This window comes from Lacerta agilis, chromosome 12, assembly GCF_009819535.1.
Source record: "Lacerta agilis isolate rLacAgi1 chromosome 12, rLacAgi1.pri, whole genome shotgun sequence".
Taxonomy (NCBI): domain Eukaryota; kingdom Metazoa; phylum Chordata; class Lepidosauria; order Squamata; family Lacertidae; genus Lacerta; species Lacerta agilis.
This window is the reverse complement of record NC_046323.1, coordinates 34,690,863-34,714,890: the sequence shown is the minus strand read 5'-3', so window position 1 is coordinate 34,714,890 and position 24,028 is coordinate 34,690,863. Positions and strand designations below refer to the sequence as shown.

Here is a 24,028-nt window from a genome sequence, read left to right as displayed (position 1 = left end):
TCAGAAGCAGACTGCCTCTGACAGTGGAGGGAGAGAACACAGCCAGCCATTGCAGGTTTGAGTCTTCCCGTTTCTTTCATTGGCCTGCTGTGTATCACAGAGGGAGACAGGATGTCAACAACAACATAAGATTAAATAGCAATGCATATCAAATGCCTTACTGCAGCTTGCCGGTGTGTGTTGGAGAGGATCCCATGAATTTTCACTTTATCTTTTTCCATTTTGTCAATGTTCACCCACAGATCTCGGCTGGTAGAATCAAATGGGCCATATGTCCTTGAAGTATAATAATTGTGATCCATATCCTCCTGGAAGAAGAAGAAGAAGAAGAAAAGCCAAACACAGATTTAAAATGACTCAATTTCCAGAGGGGTTTTTTTTTTAACTGTTTAGAAATGCAAGATTTATTCATTTCCTGCAGAAACTTGGTAAAGTTTTATTTCCTTGTCCCATAAATTAAGGTGACTGAAGAAAAAAGGTGGAAAAACCCACCACATTTTATTATGTGAATACTAAAACAGGAAAGCAGAGCATCAACTCAGCTTGTAATAAATCTCATTTTACAAATGCAATTTTTGCATCCTAAGATCTCAGACAAGCACCTGCTGCAAATGCAGAAATAATTCTGCCCTCTGATGCAGCAATGGCCAATAAATGTTTTGGCAACAGCTTCCCCAAGTAGCTTCATGTGTTAGTGACCAAGCTTTTTTGTGGTGGCCCTGAAGCTCCTGTCCGACATGCCATCTCCTCTCCTCCTGTGGCCTTGGGGAGGGGGGGGGGTGCTCTGAGCATAGCTGTCAACTTTTCCCTTTTTTAAAGGGAAATTTCCTTATTCCGAATAGGATTCCTTGCAAGAAAAGGGAAAAGTTGACAGCTATGGCTCTGAGTGTTGGCCAGGAACCCAGACCACTTGCATGTGGAACTCCAGTCTAGGGCAGGGATGTCCAGCTCCATTGGCTCTTCAGGTGACTGGCATTTGGAGATCTGCTGAAGGGGATCCTGCTTCTCTTCCAGGGAGACCCCTGGTACAGCTGACCCCTAGTTTGTTCCAGATAACCATCGTTTCTTAGTTTAGATGAAATTGGGAACTATGGTTAATTGAAGACTTTCAGGTTTAACTGCTGCATGCCAAGAAAAGAGAAGAGGCTGGGGGGGGGGGGTCAAAAGTGTAATTCATATTTCCGTTTATTAAGCCAAGATATGATTATCTGAAAACAGCCACACACATGTGGTACTTTCATATATTTATTCAGCACAGTAGTTTCTAGTAATTAACCACTTTAAAAAAAGATTCCTCTCTTTGCATTCTCTAAATATTTTTAAAAAGCAGCTTTGTGGTTTGTTGCTAACAGCTGAAACTGGAGGCAAATGAAAGCAAAAATTGAGATCTAGTTCATGTGGAGCCAAAAGGACAAAGCCACTTAACCTCATCAAAATTAGTTAATAATTTGATAAATGCAAAACTGCAATGCTATGTGCAGAACAAATTGCCAACATTCTCAGAACTGGTGTGATTCCTCTGACTGATACTGTCACAAGCAAAAAAGATTGTTTACTAGCTCTTTTGACAGGCACGGATCTAACAGATATGCCTCTGATTTTCGCATCCCATCCCATCCCATCCCTCATCTCATACTTACCAAAGGTAGAAGGTATAATCCATTTTTATCTGAGGCCAATGGAAATGACAATGGAGACTCATGCAAGTTCATGCACAGCTATGCGAATCCACAGCACTAAACTCCCCTATGTAGTATTTCATGTTCGCAAACTTGATAGCTTGATAATGAGATTTTTGAAGCTTTTCAAGGACTTAACTCTAGCATACACATCTCAAGAGATGCAGATAATAAATTTTTGCTTATCTGGGGAAAAACACCTGTAATTTATTAGTGATCATTATGAAACATTGGTGCCCCACTGTTTGAAAATCAATACTGCTTTACCCTTGAGGTATGTTTTTTTTTTTTAACTTACACTGAAAAGTTATTTGCTTGGGCTATGTAGGCCTCTAATGCACATCTGACACATGTTGTTCACCGTGTGCCCACTCTGAGCAGCTTCTGATCTTACATCATCCTTAGACATTAGATGAATGCACAACTTGTGGCTCATCGAGCTGAGGTTTCCTGTGTATATTCCCCTTGCCTTTGCAATCCCACACAAGTGGGTCTCTACACATGGATAGCAGATCGTTAGTTGAGCAGATCTGCACAAGTTCTCTTGGCTGCTCAGGAGACAGTCATGGCCAAGAGTGCACCGTTTTTTGGATAGATCAGATTTGGCCACAGTCATAAAGGTAAAGGGACCCTTGACCATTAGGTCCAGTCGTGTCCAACTCTGGAGTTGCGGTGGTCATCTCGTGTTACTGGCCGAGGGAGCCAGCATACAGCTTCCGGGTCATGTGGCAAGCATGACTAAGCTGCTTCTGATGAACCAGAGCAGCGCACGGAAATGCCGTTTACCTTCCCACCGGAGTGGTACCTATTTATCTACTTGCACTTTGACGTGCTTTCGAACAGCTAGGTGGGCAGGAGCTGGGACCAAGCAACGGGAGCTCACCCCGTCGCGGGGATTCAAACTGCCGACCTTCTGATCAGCAAGCCCTAGGCTCTGTGGTTTAACCCACAGCACCACCTGCGTCCCTGGCCACAGTCATACATGCCTCCAAATCAGAAAGACAGAATTTAGAACCCTGATATAAAACTCCTTGTATTGGTTGCTGATCCACTTCCAAATCCAATCCAAAGGTCAAATCCACGGGGCTTTTGTAAATAGGTGTGCTGAAGTGCTCTTGGTTGTTGGGTTTAATTTGGACCAAGTCATATGCTTTTAAATTATTTTGGGGTTTTTCAAATTATTCCCCCCGCCCCAAATCTTACCCACCTTGAACATGACCAGCAGGAGATACAATCCCTTGAAAAAAAATAAACTTGTCACATCACTGTTGTAAAGTCCAAAGGGAAACTTGGGCAGAAAATATGGGGAAAGTTTTGTTATGCTTGTACTTGTTTCCTTTTTGACATCTGATGACTGTAAATTCTGTAACACTGGAAGCTGCACTCAGCCATGCTATGTGCCAGGCAAGTGCAACTAGCCTGAATCCATGCCCGGGATGTTAGCATTATTGCTCTGATAGACAACTTGTGCTCCTGCTTGTAAGACGAAGAGCCTTGGGGCCATTATCACACTACATTCCTTGATAGTTCCGCTTAAGAAGCTTATAGAAGAGCAATCAGAAGATGTGCAATGTTATTACTTGGGAACAGTCAGAAATGTGCCTTGGGGACACATGGGTTTGGTTAATTCCACAAAGTTTGTTGCACATCTGTCTGAGATATGTATCCAACACAGTTTAGAAGTTACATAGACAGAACGCAGACAGCGACGTGAAAAAGGCACTTGGCAAAGGTTTGCTTTGATCCCTAAACTAGTAAAAAAATTAAGAGGAAACTTGTTTTTTAAATACATTAAATGCTTTCTTGAAAAAACAGCAAAGTAATAAAAACAAGGAACATGTAAGGAATTGTGGATCTCAGGAATGGACAGCACCAGGAGACCTAGGCTCATCCAGACTTCCTTTTGTGCCATGTTTTGCGACACAGGTCCAGGCTTCAAAAGCTCTGTGTAAGAGCTGCTTTTTTTTTTTGTCCTGGCACTTTCCCCAGGAAAACCCATGTTTTATTGCTGAATCGGAGCAAATGGCAATCAGGTTTTTCAGGGATCACTGTTTGTTCCAGTTCAGCAGTACAACATGAGTTTTCCCAGGGAAAGCACAGGGACCAAATAAAAAACTGCTCGGACATTGAGCTTTAAAGAGCGGATCTGTGCCTGGAAAGTGCAGCATAACAGGAAGTTCGGATCGGCCCATGCCAGAGATGGCAATTTTACCTTTGGTGATGCCATGGCAGTCCACCAGAAAAAGGAGCCATTGTCCTGCAATCCTCGCCGTTGGGTACCACAAATGCAGCTGGCTAGAACAAAGTTATTCAATTTGCTGATTCAATGGTGTAAGGTTTGGAGCTTTCAGGGTTAAATAAGCTCAACAGCACACCCCTCCCACAGGGAAGATGTGTCACAACACCCGGGGTATCTGCTGTATGCGAAGCCTATGTGATTTATGTGACGCACTGTTTATTGTCAGTCCTACTTTTGGTTTTGACCGGAGCGGAGCGGAGATGTCCTCCGTGAGCCCCGGAGAGAATGTCTGTTGATTTATGCTTGTAAATAAAGCGTGCTTTACTTGAAACAAGCTAGACTGTGTGGGAGTTTAACTGCTGGCAAGAAAGGCACACATACCGTTGGGCAAGAAGAAGTTTGAAGTTTGAACAACTCTGCAAAAGCACTGGAGAAGCAGGGAAACGCAGAAGGAAGCGTAGCTGGACACCACTCCAAGTGCTATACTGGTTTGGAGGCTTTTCCAGTTAAAACCTAAAGTCCCAACAAATGGTTACCAGGCAATGGCCTGCTTATATTTTTATAAACAAACAAATAAAAGGAGGGGTAAGTGGGATTTCATCTGGCCCTATATATCCTCAGACTTTATCCTGACTCCTGAGCCTGAGCAACTTGCCCGTAGAGAGGAGGTTAAGTTGCTTCAGATTCTTGCTCATCAACATATCTGTCTCTCCATGCTAATGTCTCTCCTGCTTTACCTTCTGGCTTGCCTACTCACTGATCACCAGGGTTGACAGTTCCTCCAAGACAAACAGCTGTGGCACCATCCCAAGCAGCTTCACAGAAGCAGAACACAAGTTGGATAACGAAACATATTCTTTCTGAATCATTGTTTTTTGAAAAATCTGCAGTTATGGTTAAGAATCATTAAGAGATGCAAGATGTCATCTGAGCATTGTAAAAATGACACCAAGCATTCTTCAAATGGTGGAAGCTAAGCAAAACAAAGGCTAACTAATCTCTAAAGCAACTCATGTCCATATGTATAAAGTCTAGTTTCACCCCTTGTTATAAAAACAAACAACTCTAGGGGGAAATCAATACACACCTACTTCTTCCTTTGATTGGGTTACCCACAATACTGCATTAATTGTGTTTTTATCTTGTATTTTATTCTGTGAACTGCCCTGAGACCTTATGATGAAGGGCTGTATGTATTTTTAATTAATAAAAAATAAATAAATCTTAATCATATTGAGCGCCCGTGGATTGTAGTAAAAAAAAATGTACAGCTGTTACCTACCTTTAAAAAAATTATAATAAGGGAACAAAAAATATTCCATATATAAGCTTTAAAACTCACAACTGCAATGTGCAGGATGCAGACATTAAGTTAAATGCACTCTTGAAATGGAAACTCAACCCATGCTTTTCTTTTAACAACCAGCAAATCAAATATTTAATTATAGCCTCTAGCTCAACAATCTAGGATGCATGTTTAATAGCTGGTAAACAGCTACTCAAGAACAATCAGAGCCAGTTCCAATTAATATATCATTAAAGCCAAAGGAATGAGAACTGTTTAATAAATGTAATAGGAGAAGCTTCCTTTCTGACACTTCCACAAGAAATAATTTCTGAACACCTTACATTTTAAGTAAGAAAAAACACACACTGTGTGAAGGAAAGGGGAATGCACATTGCCTCTTAAAATATTTTGTTTGTGTATCTTGATGCTTCCAGAACATCTTTAAGGGCAGCCCCACATACAGTGAATTACAATAATGTAGCCAGGATGTCACCAGTACATGAGTTACTGTGGTAACAATATTCTTGTCCTAGAACATCTTTGCCACTAAGGGCACTTGAGTCTCCAGATAGAACACTGCATTTAGGAACAACGCCATTGTCTTAAGGGGACTGCAACCCTATCTAGAACATGCCACATACCCAATTCCTGGATATGAGAACATCTGTCTTGTTGGGATTCATCTTGTAAGCCCTCATCACTCTTATTCCCTTTCCACCTTCCACCTTCCACCTGTTAGGTTATTGTAGAAAAGAGTAAATCTATAGATGCATCACAGGTCCTCGTCCAGACCTCCCCCAGCATCTCTGTTCAAATTACTCCAAATCCCAATCTTTCTATTCATGGGTGATAATCTCTTGCCAATGGGAAGATGAATCAATCATACTGTAATAAATGGTCTTATTTTAATGTTTGTATAATACAGAATTTAATGGTAGGAGAGGTGTTGCTGCAAATTTGTACTACCACTGAAGCATGCAACTCTTAAATGGCTACTTGATATAAAGTTTCCATAAACCGGTTTCTATTTTGTTCGAAAACAATCTTATCATTTCCACTGGTGGATTTAATATGTCTCAGCATGGCATTCCTATACCGTAATACAGTCTACCATGGCTAGATTTATAGACATCTTGAAGAAGCGAAGCTGACATACTGTAAAGATTTATTTCAAATTGTCCTCTGAGAGATAGGTATGTCATGCTGCAGATCTTGTAAAGCAGCTGAGGACAAGGTAAAAGGTCTGGAGCAGAATCAAATATTCAGTACTACTACAAGATAGTGCTGAGTTTGGGAGGGGGAGACCTCCACTTTAAATAATAAAAAGCTGTCAAAATAGGGTTGTTTTTTAAATAGCCGATTGCTCTCTAGTGGACATTTGAGCTCCCGTTTGGAGAAAAACAGGATAAGTCCTCTGAGTCAAAGGAGTAGGACAGGGCTTCTCCTTCAAGCAGAGAAAAAGGAGATATTTCTGGCTTAAGGGGGAACATATTCAATTGGTTTAATCCGACAGGGAAGTTGTTTTGGAGGGTCTCTGCTGGTGTGGTTTCTGAACTCAGTTTTAGTTCAGATAGTTGCAAGCCTGAACCCTCAGCTTATCAAGTGCTTCTTTGTACTGATCAATCTACCCATTATCACCTTCCTCTAAAACAGCAAAACCCAAAGAAGTAATGATGTGTCCATCATTACTTCTTTGGGTTTTGCTTTGCTAGATTATTAAAATACATATGCAGGTACCCAATGAGGACTGAGATGCTCAGTGTCCGTGAAATGCTTTCAAAGTGAGGAGGGAACTGAGGGAGGGCAGAAGTGGAACAGAGTGGCTGGAAGCCTAAAGAGGAAGCCCTTCACACTGCAACATTTTGTTGCCGATCCGACACATATAGAACATACTAGGGTGGGGAGAGGACAAAATATTCAGTCTTTACTGCAAAGGTCACAAGTAATCAAATGAATAGTGCTATACTTTGTAAGCATCCCATGAACCACCCTTTAGAAATTGTTAGCCTTTCTTCTCCTTCCTTGATCACCCCAGCTACAACAGTAAAGGTAAAGGTAAAGGTACCTCTGACCATTAGGTCCAGTTGCGGATGACTCTGGGGTTGCGCGCTCATCTCGCTCTATAGGCCGAGGGAGCCGGCATTTGTCCACAGACAGCTTCCGGGTCATGTGGCCATCATGACTAAGCCACTTCTGGCGAACCAGAGCAGTGCACAGAAACGCCATTTACCTTCCCGCCGGAGCGGTACCTATTCATCTACTTGCACTTTGACGTGCTTTCAAACAGTTGTTGTTGTTGTTGTTCAGTCGTTCAGTCGTGTCCGACTCTTCGTGACCCCTTTCAAACAGTAGTATTGTCTGTGCTTTCACAAAAGATGTGCTTTCAAACAGTAGTATTGTCTAAATACAGAATGCAGACCTGTGCTTGCTTTGCCTGCAGTGCCTGGTGTCTATGCCATAGAGGAGAGGTGGGGAACCTTTGGCCATCCAGATGTTACTGAACTACAACCCCCATCATCCCTGGCCATTGGCCAAGCTTGCTGGGGCTGATAGGAGTTGTAGTTCAGCAACATCTGGATGGCCAAAGGTTCCTCACCACTGCCATAGAGGAACCAACCACCACACAAAATGAAACCATGATGCTTATAATTGCTGTATATTATTGAATGGTCTCTCCCAATGCAAAAAGCTGCACTGTAATGACAATCCTAACTTTTACATATGCTTCATAAACAGCAGTGCCACCAGGGTTTTCAGAGAATATGAAACACTTCTGCTTCATTTTTCATGGTGGCTTCTCTTCTATTGTACGTCTAAAATTAATTTCACACTGTTTTAAGCAAGAGTGCTGTGTGATGGTCCACAAACATAAAATGAATTCTACGTCTGATTCCTTTCCCCCAACAGTGAATGCGGTGGAAAAGGGTAAGAGCTGACAATATTTGCAGCTTTGTCAACAGAGTAGGACCACAGCATCGAAGCTGCACAAAGCGCCACAGAAAAGTATCCTTAGCACGAAGAGCTCAAGATAGACTAAAACACACAGACAGAAGAGGAAAACACTACAGACAGACAATAATAGTCTATATAAGAGGTATATGCCCGGGATAGCCATATGTTGTTGGACTCAGCCTTAACCATTAGGGCCAATGGTCGGGTATGATCCAGATCAACATCTGGAGCGCACCATATTGGCTACCTTGTTATCCCTTTATAAGGATTTGCACTATCCGTCCAAAACTAAGGCTGAAATTCCCACTTTCTTTGGCTTCAGTTTAGACAGCTGCAGCATGAGTTCCTGGCACAAGAGAAAGATGGATTTCAGTTAATCTTTATGCTGTACATTCTTCAGATTGTTGATTATGCCAGAAAGTTCACTTGCCGTCACTTGATCACGGAGACTTTGAATATACAGAAAATTAAGCCGCTGCTAGGATCTTGGCAGTAAGGAAATTGCAAAGAGGTTCATTTGCTATGTGCTCGGGTTTAAAAGAATTGCAGTGAATTAAGCCATTACAAGTATCTCGGCAGTAAGAAAGCTGCAAAGCTGTTTCAGGAATGAAAGTGAGGTAACTTTTGAGATGCTAATAGTTTCTTTCATACAAAAGCTTTTGCCATGTGAGAAAATGCAGCGTTGCTTGGAACAGAATTTTAAAATGAGCAAAAACTGGCTTACTTGAAAATTGGCACATGTGAAGATTAACGGTGCAGTCCTATACACACTTACCTAGGAGTAAGTCTCATGGAACTCAGCTGGGCTTACTTCTTAGTAGATTTGTAAAGGATTGCACTGTGAGGGTGCAATTCCATGCACACTTAACTGGGAGCAAGTCCCACAGAACACAATGGGACTTACTTCTGAATTGATATTCATAGGCTTGTATTGCAAACTATATTATTTTTTTAAAAAATACACTTATAGCAAAACCCTAGGCATGTCTATTGACAAGTCAGTCTCAATGAAATTAGAGGTACTGGTAAATGTGTGTATGCATGGATACACAACCAGGAATAAACGCTGATGGGGTAATGGGAGGAATTCCAGATGACTTTGTGGTCTTCCTTGACAGATTTAAGATGCCCAGCATATGGCAGGGTATTAGATAAGCTGCTACACCAAAGTTATTACAAAATAACTGCTTAATTGCTCTCAAATGCATCCAATTGCTTGGTAGTTCTCCAGCCAAGAAACCAGTGAAACAAAACAGAAAGTTGTTATTAACTTCCTTATTTATTGACGCATAAACTAGGATGGCTATTTCCATCTGGACTATGAACTTAATTCTTGATAATTATCAGAGACACTACTAAGCTCAAAAAATCCTTTGGATTAAGTTATCTAGACTCTATTTGAATCAGTTGCTGGAACCAGGGTTATAACAGCATGAACTATTAGACAATATTAACTAACGCCTCGCTTTTCCCCCAAATTCCAACCGTGAAAAGTTAAAGTGTGGTTTATATTTGTGACCTTATGGTATGCAGCCAGGAGCATGAGGCAAACAGCACCAGGAGTGCAGCAAAGCAGCGCCAGCCCTATGTGTCTCTCCTAAGGCTGGGAAGGGAGAGCGAGGAAGGGGAAAGGCCGCTGGCAACTCCATGTGGCTCCCCCCTGCCTGCCCAGTATGCAGCCAGGAGCAGTGAGGAAGGGAACGGCTTATATTTGGGTATTTTTTTTCTCCCCCCCTCCAATTTTAAAGGTGTGGCTTATATTTGGGCCAATACAGCACTTTAGACCTGCCCATATGAGCACATTAAGATGCCTTGTGCTGAACTCAGGTAAGGAGAACGTGTGGCCCTCCATGTGTTGGATTTTAAATCCCCATCAGCTGTGGGCACCATGGGCAATGGTTAGAGATGATGCATAGCCACAGTTCCCTCATGCCCAATATGGCTTCTGAGCCTTGCTAGATAAGATTCTTTTAACATGACATGCCAGGGATTGATTTGCTCATAATTCCTGGGTAGTGGACCCCTAAGACTTCCTACTATTACCATAACTTTTCTATTTTGTTGTCAGCAACGTGAACAACTTACTTGGAGAGAGGCTAGGATCGGAAGACTGTCAGGAGAAAGGGGAGGCAACTTCTCAGTAACTTAAACTCCAAGTCAAAAAGTGAAAACCACCAAAACTGCTTGCCTACTGTACAGTTCTATGTTGCCTCAGTAACATATCAAGTCCCAGCGATGTGGGCTGACATGGATCATATCATTCTTCCCCATCCCAGTGTGGCTCCCCACCCACAACTGGCCCACTGAGGTGGACATGAGAAAAGCAGGTGCATCCTGCATGATGCCAGGGCACCAGAGCCAAGTGAGCCACAGGGGAGGTTTTCCTGCAACTACCCCACCATCATCTCCATAACATATGAAGTAGGCATAAACCAAATTGCAAGAGTGAATGTGACAAATCAGTGATTCTAGACCATTCATGAGGTTTCTTCCTCATAATATAGCTGATGGGAATGTTTAGGATTTGTGAGCATGTGAGACAAGGCCTTCTCAGTGGTGGCCCCACAGTTGTGGAGATTTGTCCTGTTAACAACCATTTGGCTGATTCATCTGGCATTCAAGAAGGCCTTAAATATGTATTATTTTACTAAAAGAGAATTCTAGTGATTTAAGTCATTATCTCTTGTGCATCTATATGTCTGTATCCACTCAGTGTTTCATACTCTGCCTGCAGTTCTGCTTTTATTTATCTCCGTACAGTATATTACTTTGCAAGGGCTTGGGCCTAAAAAGCAACTAAATCACAGTGTGAATAAATAAATCAAAATTATTAGTTTAGGGCCTCCCCAATTCACTCTCTGTTTTCCTAACCCCTGCCCGCACCCTGACCCTTTCCTAGTCTTGATTCTGCATGACTGTCCCACTCCCAAGCTTCTCTAACAGATTTAAATTTTAAGGGCAAACTCATTGTGACTTTGTATGCTTTGGCCTAGTGTAAAAAAAGTGCTGGTTTTTAACCTTGGCTTTTATCTCATTTCCTGGGTTAAGTTCAAGCATGTGGTCCTTGGGATGCTGCCAGGCAGCCAAAAGTGGATGTTAAAGCAGCTCAGATTTATTTATATAACACTCATTTTGGTTTGTCAACAAATTCTCCCTTACAGAACACACTTCCACACAGCATTAGGAAATCACATAATAATATCTGCCTCTCCCCACCCCTCTCCACACCAGATAGGAAAACATGAAACCTTTTCTGTGCGCTGAAGGAGCCTCTGACATGGCACATGCTTTGGCCCCTGGCATTTACTTCTCTGTAACACATTGGTGATGGGTTTTTAAAAATCCTGCTACAAATAGTAGGCTGAACTGTCATTCAAATCATCCAGCCTTTCACAAGGGAAACTAGCAGGTCAGGGAGAAGCTGACATTCTAGTCTTCTATGTGCAGGGGGTTAGGCACACACACACACACATTTTTCAATGCACAATATGTTTTTTGCTTTAAAAATAGTCAAAAATTGGGGGTCATCTTATACACAGATGATATAAGGGGCTTCGGGCTTCGGCTCTGGTGTGAACGGCCTGGGCTCAGGTTTAAGTATGGGCTCTGGCTCAGGCAGCCTGGGCTCTGGTGCGGGTGGGTGGCTCAGGCTCTGGCCCGATTTCTTAATTGGGGTTAAAAAACAGGGGTTGTCTTATACATGGGAGTGTCTTATACACAGAAAAAGACAGTGTGTATTAGGCCTGGGCGATATATTGGTATATCGCCCAGGACCGGCATGACTAGCAGATCGCAATGTCGGTTTCACTCAGCGGTATATTGCTGGTGAAACCGCCCCTGTTCCAGAGTCCCTCTGCTAGCAGTCTCCGCTGGAGGGAGTCAAAAGAGTTCCTTCCTCCAGCAGGCACTGCTGGCAGAGGGCAAAAGGAAAGGCGATGGTTTCACCAGCGATATATCGCTGAGTGAAACCGCCACCCCACTCTGCCCTAATACGATGGAGAGGGAGAAACAAGCTGTATTGTTCCTCCTTCTGCATCTTTAAACTGCTCGACTGAGGAGTGTGCAGCTGCCCTTGCCTCAGTCAAGCAGTAAAGGAGCCCTCAGCCCGGCGCTGGCTCCCACAAGGCTCGCAAGGTATGTTGAATCAGAATACTTGTTGAATCAGAATACTTGACGTGCATAATATTTCTGGAAACTGTGTTGGTCCTTATGCATATCACTGCTGGTTCAGATGAGCTGGTTGAACAGCACTTGGGGCAAACCTACTGCAACAGAGCATAAACCCTCTTATTTAGGTAGTTTCCCACCCATTTCTGCTTAATGTTATTGCTGAAAGAAGCTGTCACTAAGAATAACAGTGAGATATTCTTCATTCTTTACCATTTCTTACAGTTCAAGGAGGGGTGGGGGAGCTCAAAGCTAGGAAATAAAAATATAGTACCATGTGGCTTTGGTCAAGATGCATGAAACCATAAGGAGTGCTGTGGCGGAGATCCATTGCTCTCTTGGGAGAGGAAACAGCAGATATCTATGTGGGTCTGCTTCCCCTCCTTTCCTTCTTCCTGTTCAGTTCTGCCTCCTAAACAAGGAGCTAAGTTTAGCACCTAAATAAAGAGCCTGTGAATACATTTACTCTAAAATATCAATCAGGGCTGGGAGTTCACTCAAAATCACTTTGTATACGGGGTGAAAATGGGGGAATCAGAGCATGATGCAGCTTCCATGCAAGAAGACATTGAGTAGCATCCTTATTGCAGTAGCCATTTCAGCTTTTAACTGTGTCTTATATAATTTAAGTGTTATATTAGATTGTCAGTCAAATGGTGCGAATGTATATGGGGAAAACTTGGATGAGGGATTGCTGAGCCCTTGCATAATAAACAAGTTTGTTTCCCTATCTCTATCTGGTACCATACAATAACTTTTCTCAGAGTTCCAACACGCCTTTCATCCCAGGTTCACTGGGCACAAATAACAAGCCCCCTCTCCTGCATCTCCTGCCTTCTTCATTCACTGCCATCACATGGCCCTTCCCACAGCCTATATGCTTATCTTACTGCTGTGCATGTTGCACAATGCACAACTTCCCTGGGTCATACTTCCCATATAAACATCCTCAGGGTGGCTCGCTCACACAGTAAAACTAAAACAAATACAATATACTAAACAAAAATGTAAACACATGAATAAACTGGGAGCAATAAAAATAAGCACAGCGTAACAATTAAACAGTTGAACAAAGAAGGAATTGCTTTTGCCTGGTACTGGAAATTTATCAAAGGAGGCACCAGATAAGCTTCCTCAGGAAGAGAACTCCATAAATAGGGTGCCAACACTGAGAAGGCTCTCTCCTCAGTTGCCACCTGCCTCACTGCTGATGGGAGAAATGCCTCAGATGATGATCTTTATGCGTGGGCAGGCCAATGTGGAGGTGATGCTCTGATATCCTGGTCCTAAGTCATTAAAGGCACATTCCTGGCAGGCCTTTGGGACAGATGTCCAGGACACCACTAAGCAGCAAGAGCTGAAGGGCCCCTGAACACAGCAGGGTTGGCTTGCCACATTTTGAAGAAACACCGGTACACATTGCATGCAAAGTGCCTAGCTGTACCACTGGATCTCATGCAGGGCTTTAAATGAAAGAACTGCTGCAACCACAGCTTCTTGTTTCTCTATGCTCCTCACAATCAGATCACAAAGGCAATATAATAAATGATTTAATATTGTTTTTCTAATTCACCCTGCCCAGTCTGCCTATTTATTTGACTGATCTATTGTTTTCCCAGTGTCTAGAACTTCAAGAGGTTACATTCAGGCATGAGGTTAAGAGAAAATCTGTGTCTTGGTTCCTGGGCAGAAGCTCTCCAGAAGCCTGCCCCTTATGGGATTCCAAACCATGTTATTCACCCGTATTTGTATATCACCTTCCCTGAACCTGTGTGGATAGGGATCAGCATACAAGCCCAACCCTTTCGAATCCTCATGCACATCACCCTGCATGGGAAAAAAGGGGTGGAATCCCTTGCCCCATGACCAACGTCTATTCAGGTTCTGGTTGTCTTGGCCTTGGCAATGGGGCAAAGGGCAACCCTTTTCCAGAAGGAGAGTAGCAGAGGTCCTGTTTCGGAAATCTGCTCCTATCATACAATCCCACATTAAAAACACAGTGACTTTGGCAGTCCCATTCCATTTGGCAAGCTCTTCCACTTCAGGTGAGTTACATGTGGGAAGCACTGCCCCAGGGGCTTTATCTCCATGTGCATAGCTCAGTCTGAATTGCAGGATACTGAGACAGCAGATAACAGTGAGAGCAATGCCAGCACAGTCCCTAGCTCTGCCATCTGTGAAAAGCCACAGACACAACTGATATCTTTCCAGAGAAACAAAGGAATTCCTTAACAATTGCCTAAGTTTCAAGGATGCCTGGGGGAAATGGGTAAACACGTAGTCATTTTTCTTATTTAAGCGGTTATTCCATAAAGATGGGAAGGCAGCAAACAGGTGGCAGGTGTTGTTCACGTGCTTTCAAATAGGCAAACATGTCTGCAGATGCTGTCACCACAGAACCCCTTGAATTTAGGGGTCTGGTGTAAACTCGCAGTCACAACTCCTGCAACACATTCAAAATGCAGCTTTCATTAATCCTGCCAACATCTGGAGACCCAAAGCTGCAGAAAGGCTGATATAGGCTAGGAATAGCCAATGTGGCGCTCTTCAGTTAAGAGTATTTTTAGCTCCCCTGCTACCTTAGGTGCGAGGAATGTTTGCTGAACTACAATTCCCATCATCCCTGGCCCATTGTTCATGGTTGCTAGGGCGGTTGGGAGTTTTCATTCACCAAAATCTGGATGACAAAAGGATTACAGAAAGTACCTGCCTGTTATCCTTTAATGTCGGGTTTTAAATTATTTTCGGTCAATACATTTTTTTTTGTATACAGGATAGCAAACGAGGTGTTCAGTTCCCATCAGCCCTGATCATTGGCTATGCTGGCTGGGCTCAACAGGAGCCAAGAGTCCAACAACATTCGCGCAGTACCTCATTGACCAACCTTACTATAAATATAATAATCATCTTCAAATTTATTACCCAGCCTTCACCAGCAAGTCCCAAGGCAGTTTGTAAGAATGTAAAATTCAGAATTAAAAACAGTTAAAACAAATTACAGTCACAGGAACAGGCAGCTACAACACCTGTGCTACACAATGGTAGACCTAGCAACTATGCTGCCTTTGACCTAGTGCAGATTCTCATGCAAATGAGGCTGACATCCTGAATCAGAACATAGGCTACTGTGCCTGGCAGTTGTCCTTCATGGTCTTGGCAGAGGTCTTTCTCTCCCCACCGCTCCTTTTGCTTAGATACGTCCCATCCCACACCAGCTTTATTTTAACCTTACCTGGCATGGAGAAGTTTTTGCTGGAATTTCCCTGGCAGATGAGAAGCTTCAGTAATTGGGAGAGAAGTCTCTCTTTCACACAAAGATTGTAATAATGAACTATATGTTATTCATGTAATACCAAACCAGAACCCTAGAAAGCATCCTCATCACAAGACAGCTAAATCGCCAGCCGTTACAAGGGAAAGAGGCAAACAGCTTGGGGGAGATCACTAAGCATCTGTTCTCCATCAGGGGTAAAATCTATAAACAACTCTGACAGCTTTATGATGTCCAGAACTCTTTATCTGACATTCACTGGTGGATACACCAGTTTAATAGGGATTTTTCTCCATATGAAGAATCGCCATCTTAGAATATGGGTTATATTTTGCGCAAAAATAAAAATAATAGAAACTCATTTTATCTGGATTTGATTTATAAGCCTTCTGGATCTCATTAGCAACTCTCCTAAAGTAGTAGCAAACTCAAAGTACATGGAGCCCTCTTCGTGTTTACATTCCACAACAGAGTTGAGTTAAAACCCTTAAGCAATCTGTGCTGCCATACATTCCCTGCAGAGTCCAATGTTGAGCAGTGGACCAAGCGCAGGAGCCTTAGGGTATGTTCACATTACCACTTAACTCCATATCCAGCATACAGTCGTACCTTGGTTCTCGAACAGAATGTATTCCAGGAGTCCATTCAACTCCCGGAACCGTTCGAAAACCAAAGCACGGCTTCCGATTGGCTGCAGGAGCGTCCTGCAGCCAATCGGAAGCTGTGCCAGACGTTTGGCTTCCGAAAATTGTTTGAAAACCGGAACACTCATTTCCAAGTTTCGATCGTCTGGGAGCCGATTTGTTCAGGAGCCAAGGTGTTTGGCTTCCAAGGTACAACTGCACTCCCATGGCCAGTCCAGTTTTTGAAGCCATATTCGCACAACATTAGCCACAATCCATCTCTCTCTTGTAGTTATTTGACAAAAGTTAGTTCGATGAGATTTTTCACAAGCCAGCTTCAATCTGATTAGAAAACAGTGTTCACTTCGTACTACAGAATGGTGTGCACATTTGAGACTGCTGACGCACATGGGCAGAGAAGCACACATGCACAAGGTAACGCCTTAATGAAAAGGTGTTCCATGGGCAGGGTTGCCATGGCAACAAAAAAGGTCATGCAGATTATCTCTGCTCCATTTCTGATGTGAACGACCCCACATAAATGTGGCTTGAAACACAGTGGGCGGGGGTAGGGGGATATGCCATTGTTTACTGCTAAGATCTGGCCTCACTCTCTGACCCCCAGCCATCAACCTTTGCGTCACCAGCGCTACTGAGGGGAAACCTCTGTACATTACAGAAGCAAAAGGTGTGGCAAACTGGGGTTGTTCTGTGTCTATTTAGAGAAATGTGAGGTTTATGGATGAAATGGTACTCAGCAAAATATAATTGTTATACAGTGGTACCCCGGAATGGATTAAGTACGTAATCCGGATTACGTACTTAATCCATTCCGGGTTAGCGGAGTTCATAACCCGAAAAGTAGCCTACGCAATCCAAAGCATACATAACCTGAGGTACGACTGTAAATTGTTGAGACAGGCAAACCCAGGAACAAAAGTACAGTACTGTCCACTCCAGGGGTGGTGAATCTCTGAGTCTTTAGCCTAATTAGGCCCGCCAGGGCTTAATAATGCTCAAGAAGATTCATTGATTCATAGTTGGGTTTCCGGGAACAACACAAAGTACAATTTTAGCTCTTTAAAGCCTGTTCTCCTTTTGCCCTTTTCCCCTAGCTCTGTTTGTTAACTGAGCAATGTCATATGCAGTAAAGGCTTTATAGAAGTACTAGGAAACGGACTATACCTACGGTGCCCAAGTTTTTAGTATGTACATCAGGCTACCTGGAAGCACCATTTTAAAGAACTGGCACAATGTTCGAAGGCTGAATCTCAGCTTAAAATATTAGGCATTCTTCCACCTATGAAGACTACATTTTTTCCTTCTTATATACTAAATAAAGGGTTGGTTATACCCTCCCCGCAAATAATAATACCTAGTCTTAGCAATGTTAATTGCAGGAAAGATCTTTTCCAAGCAGGAAGCGGCATTTTTGTATAAAAAAATGTTTGCAATTGACTAGAGTGAAAAATGTTTGCTGTCAAACTGCACCAGCAAGAGAGTAGAATAAATAAATTCTTTGAAATGAAAAACTAAGCAATCTGGCTTCAATGCTCAGTTTGTTATCGACTCATGTCAGCTACCACATTCACCAAAAAGAATTAGAAATGAAGCTTCGTAGATTTTTGAACAATTTTGGTGTGTGTGTACACACACACACACACACACACTGCTTACATATTCTGTCATGCAACCTGCAGCTGGAAGGATGAAAGGAAAAGACCTCATTGTATTCCTAGAACGCATACTCACTAGGTGCTTAGTTATTAACTTTTATTCAATTTTTTGAGCTGCCCGAGAGCTCAGCTAAGTTTAGCTCACGCACCACAGTTTTGCTGCCCTTGCTATTTTAAATAGGTTTCCAGCAGGAAAGTTGAAGAGCAAAGAACTGTGCAACTGAGTGAAATTGTGGACCTCTTTCTGGAAAGAATACAGCACTTACCTACATTACAGTATGCAAGGCTAAAGAGCCACACAAACAAAAGAACTGGGAGACGCATTTGCTGGCATTCAGAGAGGAAATACTGCATAAGCACTTGCTAATATGCATGCAAGCCTAATGCGTTACCAGCTTTTCAATGGGACTAAAGCTTGGCTAACAGATCTAGGTGACTGAAACAGGTAGGGAAAAATCGTAGGCCCATGTGTGCCCACAGTGGAGGGTATATTCTATATTCTGTTGCAATTGTTGCATTCTGATGTGGATTGCTTTTGTCCCTGTCAACATAGTGGGGGGGGGGGGGTTGACCAGAGGTTCAGACTGTGGCTCAATGCAGCAACAAATCCATTCTTGAAAGATTGCAAGGAAGAGCACAGTTGTAATCTGAACACACGGAAAAAGCCACACACAGTTGCTTAATCATGGACGGAATTCAGGGTAACCTGGGCCTAAATTTAAGTCAGGCAATTAAACTGGCCCTAACCTAGCCTTGTAGGGATGTGGGTGGCAGTGTGGTCTAAACCACAGAGCCTAGGGCTTGCCGATCAGAAGGTCGGCGGCAGTGGCGGAGTAAGGCTCCGCGGTACCCGGGGCGGCAAAGGAAACGCCCCGGGGGCGGGGCGTCGTGACATCACATTGTGACGTCATGACGCTCCGCCCCCCAGGGCGTTTCCGTGGGTGCCGGCGCCGCTTCTGCAGCCCTCTTTTAAGCCGAAGAGCTCGCTTTTAAGCTCTCCGGCTCAAAAGGAGGCTGTGGAAGCGGCGATCCGATGACAGAGTGCGCCTGCGCGTGCAGGCGCACTCCGTCGTCGGGCCGTGCGCTGCCGCTCCCAGGGTGACGGAGGGAGCGGCAGCGCGTGGGAATGGTGGGAGGGGCTGCCTCTTGTCCCCCCCACGTGCCGCCGTTCGCTCCGTTGCCCCAGGAGCAGCAGCACCGCACACACCGTGCGCTGCTGCTCCCGGGGGGACGGAGCCAGCGGCAGCGCGTGGGGCTGACAAGCGCCGGCCCCTCCTGCCACTCCCCACGCTGCCGGTCACCCCGGGAGCAGCAGCGCTGCACGGACGGGGTGCTCCCTCAGCCGTACGCTGTTGCTCCTGGGGTGACGGAGGGAGCGGCAGCGCTTGGGAATGGCGGGAGGGGCTGCCGCTTGTCACCCCCATGCGCCGCCGCTCGCTCCGGTCGCCCCGGGAGCAACAGCGCATGGCCGAGGGAGCACCCCATCCGTGCAGCGCTGCTGCTCCCGGGGTGACCGGCGTTGCCTGGGGAGTGGCGGGAGGGGCGCCGCTTGTCGCCCCCACCCGCCGCTTGTCGCCCCCACCCGCCGCTTGTGGCCCCTGTCGCCCGGGGGCGTACCGCCCCCACCGCACCCCCCTAGCGACGCCCCTGGTCGGCGGTTCAAATCCCCATGATGGGGTGAGCTCCCGTTGCTCGGTCCCAGCTCCTGCCAACCTAGCAGTTCAAAAGCACGTCAAAGTGCAAGTAGATAAATAGGTACAGCTCCGATGGCGGGAAGGTGAACGGCGTTTCCATGCGCTGCTCTGGTTCGCCAGAAGCGGCTTAGTCATGCTGGCCACATCACCCAGAAGCTGTACGCCGGCTCCCTCGGCCAGTAAAGCAAGATGAGCGCTGCAACCCAGAGTCGTCTGCAACTGGACCTAATGGTCAGGGGTCCCTTTACTTTTACCTTTAACCTAGCCTTGTAGGGACGTGGGTGGTGCTGTGGTCTAAACCACTAAGCCTCTTGGGCTTACCAATCAGGTCGGCAATTCAAATCCCCGCAATGGGGTGACCTCCCGTTGATCAGTCCCAGCTCCTGCCAACCTAGCAGTTGAAAAGCATGGCAGTGCAAGTAGATAAATAGGTACCGCTCCGGGGGGAAGGTAGACGGCGTTTCTGTGTGCTGCTCTGGTTTCGCCAGAAGCGGCTTAGTCATGCTGGTCACATGACCCAGAAGTTGTACGCGAGATGAGCGGCGCAACCCTAGAGTCGTCCGCAACTGGACTTAACTGCCAGGGGTCCTTTACCTTTTTTTTTAACCTAGCCTTAAAAAAGCAATGTGAAATGGGGGTGGTCCCTGAAGCAGTGCTTCAGCTGTGTCCTTTTTTGTATAGGTAAATACTAATCCAGTGTACAAGCCTCGTGTTCTGAGGCTCTGCATTGCTGAACTTCATATCCTGCAGACTGGACATAAAAGCATAGGCAGTAATTAAAGTGCCCCATGACACTTCTTAAGAGAAAAGCGGCACTAATCCTGGCTTCCAAGCTTGAGACTAATTAAGATAAATAACAGGCTTCTTTCTACATTAACACAAAAAGGAAGCTTCTGATAAATGAGATTTGGTTCTTAACCTAATACCACACAAATTAAAGGCCATTTCCCTGCTGCATTCCAGGCAGAATTTAAAGTCTTGGGAAACCCACGGAGAAGTTTTTAAAAAAACTGACTTGGGCATACAACAATTAATACACAAAAAACTATTTTAACACAGGTGTGGGGAATAGGGTGCAGATCCTCAGCTCCCTCACCTCTCGCTGACCACTTTGGCAGGTGGGCAAGGCACTTTCCTATGATACCTGGTGACCCAACTACAAAGAGAAAGGATCAGGAGAGCACACTTGTTTCTTTCTTTTCTTCATCTGCAGCCCAGCTTGAATTCAAACCAGCTTGCGAAAGAAGATCCCTGGCAAAAGGGACTTGCAAGCAGTGCCAATCAGCTGATCAGCGCTTACTGAGGACTTTGTTTTTGACAGTGCTTGGCTGCAGTCCAGAGTTTCCCAAGTGCAACTGGTCCCAATGAGGTTTGCAGTCAACGCTGATCAGCACTGACTGCAAAAGCTGCTTTCCGCAGAAGCAGCTCCACTTGGGTGCTCCAACTGGAAGCACACTTCCAGGCTCTCAAATGTTCCTTTGCAGCCACTTTCTTTACACACACACACACACACACACACACAACCATAATTCTCATATATTGTATCTTTAGCAGTTGCATACAACAAAGCAATCAAAGTAAATATATAAAATATTATTTGGCGATGCGCATTCAGCAACCATGTTATATAGGGGGCACAAGTAACAGCCCTTGATTTATCTGCCCCACACCTGATGTCATATATAATGGCAGGCATGGAGGGCAAGTGGAGGCGGGTCCGGGAAAAAACTGCTTTGCAGGCTAAATAAGGATCCCTGCCAGATCCAGTTTGACCTGCAGGCTGGAGATTCTGCATGCCAAATTTAATACACAAAGGTTTTTCTTTTAATAACCATTGCATAAAGTGTCGTGGGTGGAATCTGTACTCTCTGCTGTCCCCTCTTGCAACTACACCTCTGGCAAGTTATGAGAAAAAGCAAAGTGTCTCCTAGTGGATTTAAGGAACAAGCAGTCAGATCTCACACGTGGCCTTGGATAAATGGCAGTCTGTCAGTAATCTCTGAAGCAGGGTGAAAAGCAGAAGAGAAATCCTGATTATTAGTAGCAACAGTCCTTTTCATTGATCAAGGCTTTACTCAAGGCCAGCACAGGGAACCGTGCCTTCACAACTACCCCCATGTGCCAAATTCCTTGAACGTGTATCAGAGACTTATCAGGACTTGCAGTGGAAACACTGAATCGTTCACTACTTGGGATGCATTTGTCTGACAGAAAGTTGATAAAAGCTAGGGCGCCCATTAGATAAAGCGCTAGCTTATTGTCTTTGGAGACAAGTTTAATCAAAGTTTTAATCAGCTAGCAGTGGCCCAAATGGTAGTTGCTCAGCACTGGAAACAAGCTTTTTATACTCAGTGACTGGATAATTAGAGTAAGAGAGAAACTAATCCAACATCACAGGCCCATGACCATGACCAATTTATGGATACATGCAGGGCCGTCTTAAAGGGATCGGCCGCCGTGGCGCAACGATCCCTCAGCGCCCCCGGCGTGCCGCCTCTCCGCCCGCCTCCCTCCCGCACTGGCTGCCCCTCGGGCGTGGGGGCGGGTGCGGGTTGGGGGGGTGCCCGGTATGCCGGCGGGCTCGCGGGGGCGCCCCTGGGGGGCCCGGCGCCCGGCGCCACCCAGCATCTATGACGAGATGGCCCTGGATACATGGATGCCATTAAAAATATATTGTGAGCTTGGGGGATTCCATTGCTGAAGTAGCCAGACCAGCTTATTGGTAATGGCCCTAAGTATGGATTTGAAAGGAAGTTGCTTTGTGCCAGAGGGCAAATGGGTGGACCATCTCCTCCCTCACCTCGCTGGTAGTGAAAAGGACAATAACAAGAGTTGAGGTGTGTTAGAGAGCTGGTCTAGGAGCAGGCAGAAGCCAAAGGGTGACAGCCATACTTGACTTCTGCTGGAACCCAAGGCTGTGCCTATGGGAGAAGCAATACCTTCTGGGGTGTTAATGTTGTGAGCCCCTTCATCGTAGACTCAGATGGTATATATGTGTACATAAACCATCTATCATAAAGACACCACAGTCTCCACTGTCTCTCATACCAAGGAAACTGAATCCCGGGTAAGCTCCTAAAACCCCTGGAATCTCTCATTACTTAGAAATTGGGGAGACATGCAACAACGGGTAAACAACAGGCTGTCCATTTTCAACCCCCTAGGGGTCCAAATATCTTTTTGGAATGATTGCAACCTCCCCAACTGCTTGTGCTCCCTGATCTGAAAAAACTCCAAGGGAGAAGTTATCCCAGGACAGCTTCCTTTGAGCTTTTTTAATTGAAGCACAGGAAGGCAGGGAGTCTGGCTACTGAGTGCTTGAGATCACTGTGGTCGCTGATTTTGTTTTTAAGGTAAAATCTTCATTTTATCTTAAATCCTTCTGCACTGACTTCTTCAAAAGCAAAAAAGAATTCACTTAAGCAGCAAGAACAATGGGCATCTCTCGGGCACACTGTAGGCAGCCTCCTCACCTTCCCATGCTTACAGGAAAGCTGAGCTGAAGCCAGCATGAGCTTTTCAGGAAATGCAAGTACACAGAAAGTCTGCAAAGTGCAGACCACCAGGGAGATGTTTTGCAGGATGAAAAGAAGCATGATACTCACAAATACCCCTTGGCCACACTGAAAGGAAACTAAGTGTGACAAAATCCCTGAGAATTTCAATGAATCTTTTTTTCCCCTTTGAATTTATTTTTGAATGCAATTTCTTTTCTCATAAATTGATGGTGAATGTGTGCTTTTTATTTAAAAAGAATAAATTTTTAGCATTGCACTCATGAGAATTCCTACCACTTCTGCCCCTACATCTTCCTCAAGATACTTAGGAAGGGGGAGGAGGAGGAGGAGGAAGGCTTCAGTCATGATGGATGGTTTGCAGAACTATTTCCAGTCTTCAGATTGAACATTTTAAAAGCACCAACCATTTTTGGGTTGAGTAGGAGAGCAGTCAACCAATCTCTACCAACTGTTCATAACCTCTCAGGTTATGATGGAGAGAAATCAAAGAATGAGGACATTTACCAAAAAAATAATAATGTCAAATTTAGTCCATTAGGCTTGGAAAATGACCAAACCACATCCCTGTTCTTATATTTACCATGGCATGGGTGTAAATGTCAAATATATGTCTTGTGACTCAATCCCTTCTGACATTTAGTGGTACATTTTAAGAATCACTAAGAGCCTTCAATAAATGGCAGGCTTTAGTTTCGTTGCCATTATTTACCAATAGTTATTCACATTTCACATTTACTGGGGCAGGCAGGGCAGGATACAAATGTAGTAAATAACATAGGCAGTAAAAATGTGAAGTGTGAAAAAGTCTTAACAGCACCAGTTTTGTGACACAGCTGTGTCTGGGACTCTGCTTATAAATACAAGATACTTGCCCATGACCCTTTCAAAATAAGTTCATATATTGTGCAGGGATAGAAGTAC

General features: G+C 44.5%; 1 protein-coding gene across 3 annotated transcripts in view; it reads right to left on the bottom strand.

Annotated features, from left to right (window-relative positions):
- Nucleotides 1-24,028, bottom strand: part of PLXDC2 (plexin domain containing 2) — a 232,312-nt gene that overhangs the window by 96,902 nt on the left and 111,382 nt on the right. For all 3 annotated transcript variants that reach the window (XM_033164880.1, XM_033164881.1, XM_033164882.1), the window contains one exon: nt 162-308. In XM_033164880.1, the coding sequence (XP_033020771.1) occupies nt 162-308 (147 nt within the window). The remainder of the gene's footprint in view (nt 1-161; nt 309-24,028) is intronic.